Below are 6745 nucleotides of genomic sequence, written 5' to 3'. Positions count from 1 at the left end.
CTCCTCCTGCTTCTCCCCGAAGGCGTCGGTGTGGGGGGAGGGGGCATGAGGGTGGTAACCCCCCCCCCACTATCCCCCCCACATCTTCCCCACCCCCCCTGTCCCCCCCCCTTTACCCCCTTCCCCCAAGGAGTGGACCCCCCCAGGGAGATCGCAGAGCGGTGCCCGCAATAAAAAGGCGGCGGTCGACTCGCAGCGCCAGGGCTGACGTGTCGCGGGCAACAGAGTCGCGGGCAACAGAGTCGCGGGCAACAGTCGCGGGCAACAACCGAGTCGCAAGCAACTCCAGTCACGGGCAACGACGGTTGCAGGCAACTCCAGTCGCGGGCAACAACAGTTGCAGGCAACAGTGGCGGGCAACAACCGAGTCGTGAGCAACTCCAGTCAAGGGCAACGACGGTCGCAGGTAACTCCAGTCGCGTTCACCGGAGTACGACCTGCAGTAGATTTGAGACGTTGTTGAGACATTGGTGCCGTTGTTGCTGTTCTTGATTCCTCCACCGAGTTATTTCACGTTCTTAGGCGAGCGTTGGTAAGCGATATGTTGCAAATTGAAGGCACCGTCATCATCATCACGATCATCAGCAGCGGCAGCGGCATAATCCTCATCATCATAAGTGTCATCAGCAGAATCCTCATCGGCATCATTAGAGGCAGCGTCGTAATCATCATCATTAGCAGCAACAGACACATATTCAGCAAAACTATCATCAGCAGAATCATCAGCATCATGAGAGGCAGTATCATTATTATCATCAGCAGCAACTTGAGCAGAAGCATGACCATCAAAGCTATAATCAGTCGAATCATCATCAGCATGAGTATCAGTAAAATCATCATCAGCAGTAGAAACAGTAGCAAAAGCGTAATAAACAAAAGGATTATCAGCAGAACCATCAGCATCATGAGTGGCAGTAGCATTATTATCATCATCAGCAGCAGAAGTAACTTTAGCAGAATAATAATCATCAAATATTGCATCAGCCGGATCGTCATCAGCATGAGCAGAATCATCAAAAGTATCATCATCATGAGTAATAGTATCATCAGCAGCAGAAGCAGCAACAGCATCATGACTATCCTCATCACGATTCTCATCATCAACACCATCGTCACCACCACCGCCATCATCATCACCATCATCATCACCATCATCATCACCATCACCACCGTCATCATCACCACCACCACCACCACCACCTTCATCATCACCATCATGACCACCATCACCACCACCATCTTCATCACCATCATGACCACCATCATCATCATCACCATCATGACCACCACCACCACCACCATAATCATCACCATCATGACCACCATCATCATCATCACTAGTATGACCATCATCATCATCACCACCAGCAAAACATCAGCATCATCATCACCACCACCAGCATAATCATCACCATCCTGACCACCACCATAATCATCACCATCATGACCACCACCATAATCATCACCATCATGACCACCAAAATCATCACCATCATGACCACCATCATCATCATCACTATTATGACCACCACCATCATCATCATCATCACCGCCAGCATCATCATCACCATCATGACCACCATCATCATCATCATCACCATCATGACCATCACCATCATCATCATCACCACCATCATCACAATTATGACCACCACCACCACCACCACCACCATCATCATCACCAGCACCATCATCATCGCCATCATGACCACCATCACCATCATAACCACCACCATCATCATCACCATCATGACCACCATCACCATCATCACCACCACCACCATCATCATCATCACCACCAGCATCATCATCACCATCATGACCATCATCATCATCACCATCATGACCACCATCACCATCATGACCACCACCACCATCATGACCACCACCATCATCATCACCATCATGACCATCACCATCATCATCATCACCACCATCATCACTATTATGACCACCACCACCATCATCATCACCAGCACCATCATCATCGCCATCATGACCACCATCATCATCACCATCATGACCACCACCAAAATCATCACCATCATGACCACCACCATCATCCTCACTATTATGACCACCATAATCATCATCACCACCACCATCATCATCATCACCACTAGCATCATCAGCACCATCATGACCACCATCATCATCATCACCATCATGACCATCATCATCATCATCATGACCACCATCACCATCATGACCACCACCATCATCACCACCATCATCATCATCATCATTACCATCATCATCACCATCATGACCACCATCATCATCACCATCACCACCATCATCACTATTATGACCACCACCACCACCATCATCATCACCAGCACCATAATCACTACTATCATGACCACCATCATCATTATCACTATTATGACCACCAACATCATCATCATCATCACTACCAGCATCATCATCACCATCATGACCACCATCATCATCATCATCACCATAATGACCACCATCATCATCATCACCATCATGACCACCATCACAATCGTGACCACCATCATCATCATCACCATCATGACCACCACCACCATTATCACCACCACCACCACCACCACCACCACCACCACCACCACCACCACCACCACCACCACCACCACCACCACCACCACCACCACCACCTTCATCACCATCATCATCACCACCACCATCATCACCACCACCACCACCATCATCACCACCACCACCACCATCATCACCATCATCATCACCATGACCACCACCACCATTATCACCACCACCACCACCACCTTCATCACCATCATCATCACCACCACCATCATCACCACCACCACCACCATCATCACCACCACCACCACCACCATCATCACCATCATCATCACCATGACCACCACCATCATCATCACAACCACCATCACCATGGGTAGGGCGGCTCTAGTCCAGCCATCATCATGGCGGCTGTAGCCCAGCCCTACCCACTACTCGCCACTGTGCCCTTTGAATTCGCTCTGCACCATTGTTGTTGTTGTTGCTGTTGTTGTTGTTGTGTATCCTTGAACATACTGCTGGGGCAAGTGCTGTGAGTAGCGAGCAGCAGCTACGAAGGAAACAAAGACAAAGGTCCCCCGTGTAGCCTTGAACAGACTATTGGGGCAAGTGCTGTTAGCGAGCAGCAGCTATGAAGGAGACACAGACAAAGGTCCCCTGTGTAGCCTTCAACAGACTGTTGGGGAAAGTGCTGTGAGTAGCGAGTAGCTGCCACCCGTGGCACCTGGGGTCTGTCCCGTGACCTCTCGCTACCAACGGGCGTTCGACACTTCACGTGGCCTTAAAGTGCACCTGGCCTGGCACTTTCAATATTATTATTTTCTTTTTGGAATGCATCTACTACCGCAACGCAGCGGCACGCGCTGAACTCACGAACGCGACTGAGCCGATAGTCGGAACTCGAGATGCTGCTGTACAGACAAGGCCCGGATGACGGTGATGCTACATAAACGTTAAGAGGCCCCCATCAAGAAATGCCTTGTGTGTATACTCGTCACATCGGAATTAAATTAAACCGTTATAGAGAGTTATTTTGTCGTTAGCTCAACGTTGTCTGTCTTACAGGCAATCTTGATTTGAAGCTTTCGTGACTGCAGGAATCCACACTGTCCTTTCGGTGAAGTCACGTGGGTAGAATGTCTGTTTCTTCGTCCGAGAGTCGGTTTGATTATTGGGATATGTGGCGAGATGTTAACTCCCTCGACTGGTATGCAGGAGATTCGTGGGTTCGATCCCGACTCTGACGTCTGTTGTATATTTGGAGTTTGCGTGTCTCTCTCTCCGTAGTTGTGTGGAATTCTTTTTCCGGGTCCTCCGTTTTTTTCCTCCCTCCACGTTCACAAAACGTCCATCTCGAATATTTGGCCGCCATGAATGTACACGTGATGATAATTCACTTCGTCGGAACTATCATTCCTGATAGCCCGGTCGCGTCTGACAACTATCTATATTTAACTCGGTGGGCCTTACCTGGTCGAATGAAAAAAATCGAACTTTAGTTTTTAGTTCGTGGTTTAAATGCCGGTGTAGGCGAAGCGTGGTATGACAACGTTTTGCCCAAACGATCTTCTGAAAGCCTCCAGCGCCCACCGAAAACCCACCACGACTCCGCCGCCCACTCTTTTCTCTTATCTCCCAGACATGGACTTCAACTCGTCCCAGAATGGCACCGTGGCAGTCGTCGACGCCTCGTCGGACCTCATCTTCATGGTCACGCTCTTCCGAGACCCCCCCGCCGCTCGCTACTCGGCCTTCGTGGCCCTCCTCCTCATCTACGCCTTCACGGTGGCTGCCAACGCGACGCTGGGCCTGGTCATCTGCCTCGAGTCGAACCTCCACCGGCCCATGTACCTGCTCATGGCGCTGCTGGCGATCACGGACGTCGTGGAGACGACGAACGCTCTGCCGAGGATCATGGCCAACCTCGTCGCGTCGAATCTCATCCCCATTCCCGAGTGCATCGCCCAGATGTTCTTCTACCACATAGCCATCAGGGTGCAGTCGTTCATCCTCACCACCATGTCCGTGGACCGCTACGTGGCCATCGTCCACCCGCTGCGCTACCACTCGATCATGTCCAACGCGCTGGTCTTCAAGGCCTTCGTGGCGTCCGTGGCGCTCGCGGGACTGCCGATCTTCGGCTACGTGGCCGTGGTGGTGCGCCTCAACTATTGCCGCGTGAAGGTCACCTCCTCGCCCAACTGCGACATCATGATGCTCGGCAACCTGTCGTGCAGCGACCTCTACCCCAGCGTCATCTTCACCTACATCAACATCATTTCGGGAATCATCTTACCCTTCCTCGTCGTCGTCCTCATGTACCTGCTCATCCTGCTCGAGTGTCGCAAGCCGCATTTGCGAGAGGGCAAGGGTAAGGCCATCCACACGTGCATCACGCACATCTGCGTGATCACCGTCTTCTTCAGCTCCATCCTCTTCACGTTCGTGAGTGGCCTCAAGCTGCATGCCTCCATCCCAGGGGACCTGCGCTCCCTGCAGACCCTCCAGTATGTTTTGCCGCCCGTGCTCAACCCGGTCGTCTACGGCCTCCGCACGGCCGAGATCCGACGGGCTCTGGCCAGGCGCCTTGTGGGGCGCGTGGTGCCCGGTGAATCCAAGATGCTGCACTCTTAAATCTTAAATTCATGAGCATTTTCGTTCTCTTCTATCATGTGCACCAACAGGTGCAAATCAATTTATAACATTTTTGACATGCGTTTTTCTGGATTTTGTTGTTGTTATTCTGTCTCTCACTTTTCAAATAAACCTACCATTAAAATTATAGACTGATCATTTCTTTGTCAGTGGGCAAACGTACAAAATCAGCAGGGGATCAAATACTTTTTTCCCTCACTGTACATACATACATAGTATGGTTGGCTACGTACGGTGTGAATGAAGTTCAACATACATACACACATGGTATGGTTGGCAACATACGGTACAAAAAGAGTGCAACATCCACATGCACATACAAATCCTGGTAACCGTTACCCCTCCTATTCTGGAAATACGATCACTGCGTTCTACTAGTGCGACACGTCCACTCGGCCATCTTGTCTACGACCGCGGACAAGGTGGTGCATAGAGATGGATTCAGTCGCGGGTGCAACTCTGACGCCACTTCGCCGGAATGCGACAAGGTTCTAGGTTGCCTCTGTGGTCTTGATCAGGGCCCGATTAAACACACGTGGCCCTAGGCCCTCGTGTTGTGTAGGGCCGCATTTAGGCCCCTTCATTGCACATTGAACTTGCGACGTTTGTGGCTTCTCCGCAGCAGCTGAAGCTTATGGGGAGGAGGCGGATGGGTGGGTGGGTGTGTCGGTGGGGGGGGGGCTGTAAAAGTTTGAAGAAGTGAGTGTGGTGAGTGATTTTTTTTCGCGTTGGAAGGAATTCTACCTTGAGTCAAATACACGTGTTAGTTTTACACAGGTAAGTGCATTCTAATCGACATGTTTGATGACATATTGGTCTTGCGCCACCACTCTTTCGACGCGTCGCCTATTCGGCCTCTCTCTACGTTCTGAACAGAGGTCGCAATCGGGTACCCGATACCTGTACCCTACCCGATACCCGGCTGCTCATACCCGGCCGGGTACGGGTACCCGTTTGCGACCCTGGTGCGGCCGGGTACGGGTAGACCGTGAGTCACTGGTGAGTTATTGTTTGTTACTAATTTCCCAACGTCTTGTCTCTTCTCACAATTCAAGTTCCTAGAATCAACCCACCCGCGCCTGCAACATGGCTTCATCCCAGAGGTCGCAATCAGGTACCCGATACCCGTACATCACCCGTACCCGGCCGGGTACGGGTAGGGTACGGGTATGGCCGGGTATGGGTACGGGTACCCGTTTGCGACCCTGGTGCGGCCGTGTACGGGTAAGGAATCAAAACCGGTTGGCGACCTCTGGTTCTCAATCTTTGCTCTCTAACTGTTCCTCCATCTGCCTCTGCTCACTCCGCACACTCTCGCTGTCTCTCTCTCTCTTTCTCTTCTCGTTACACCACCCCATCCACTGGAACAAACTTCCCCCTCCACATTAAGAGGTCACCTTCGCTCACTAAGTTTTAACACCGGCTCACCCCATGACCCCCCCTTTAATTACCCCCTCATAACCACCACCCTCTTCATAATCTCAGTATACGGATATCACTCATTAACCCCCAATCATTCAATCCATTCCTCATCATGTACTTTCCGAATAATAATTCTCAT

The 6745-nt window shown here is 51.0% G+C and overlaps 1 protein-coding gene across 1 annotated transcript; it reads left to right on the top strand.

The window, feature by feature from the left end:
- The first annotated feature begins 4170 nt into the window (after positions 1–4170).
- On the top strand, positions 4171–5163 carry LOC144737259 (olfactory receptor 8H1-like). The gene has a single exon (XM_078619979.1). It carries the CDS (start codon positions 4171–4173, stop codon positions 5161–5163), a length of 993 nt encoding a protein of 330 aa, XP_078476105.1.
- Positions 5164–6745: the final 1582 nt, after the last annotated feature.

Source organism: Lampetra planeri, chromosome 66 (genome assembly GCF_965212315.1).
Source record: "Lampetra planeri chromosome 66, kcLamPlan1.2.h2, whole genome shotgun sequence".
NCBI lineage: Eukaryota > Metazoa > Chordata > Hyperoartia > Petromyzontiformes > Petromyzontidae > Lampetra > Lampetra planeri.
The sequence above is the reverse complement of the archived record's forward strand: the minus strand, read 5'-3'. Positions and strand labels throughout refer to the sequence as shown.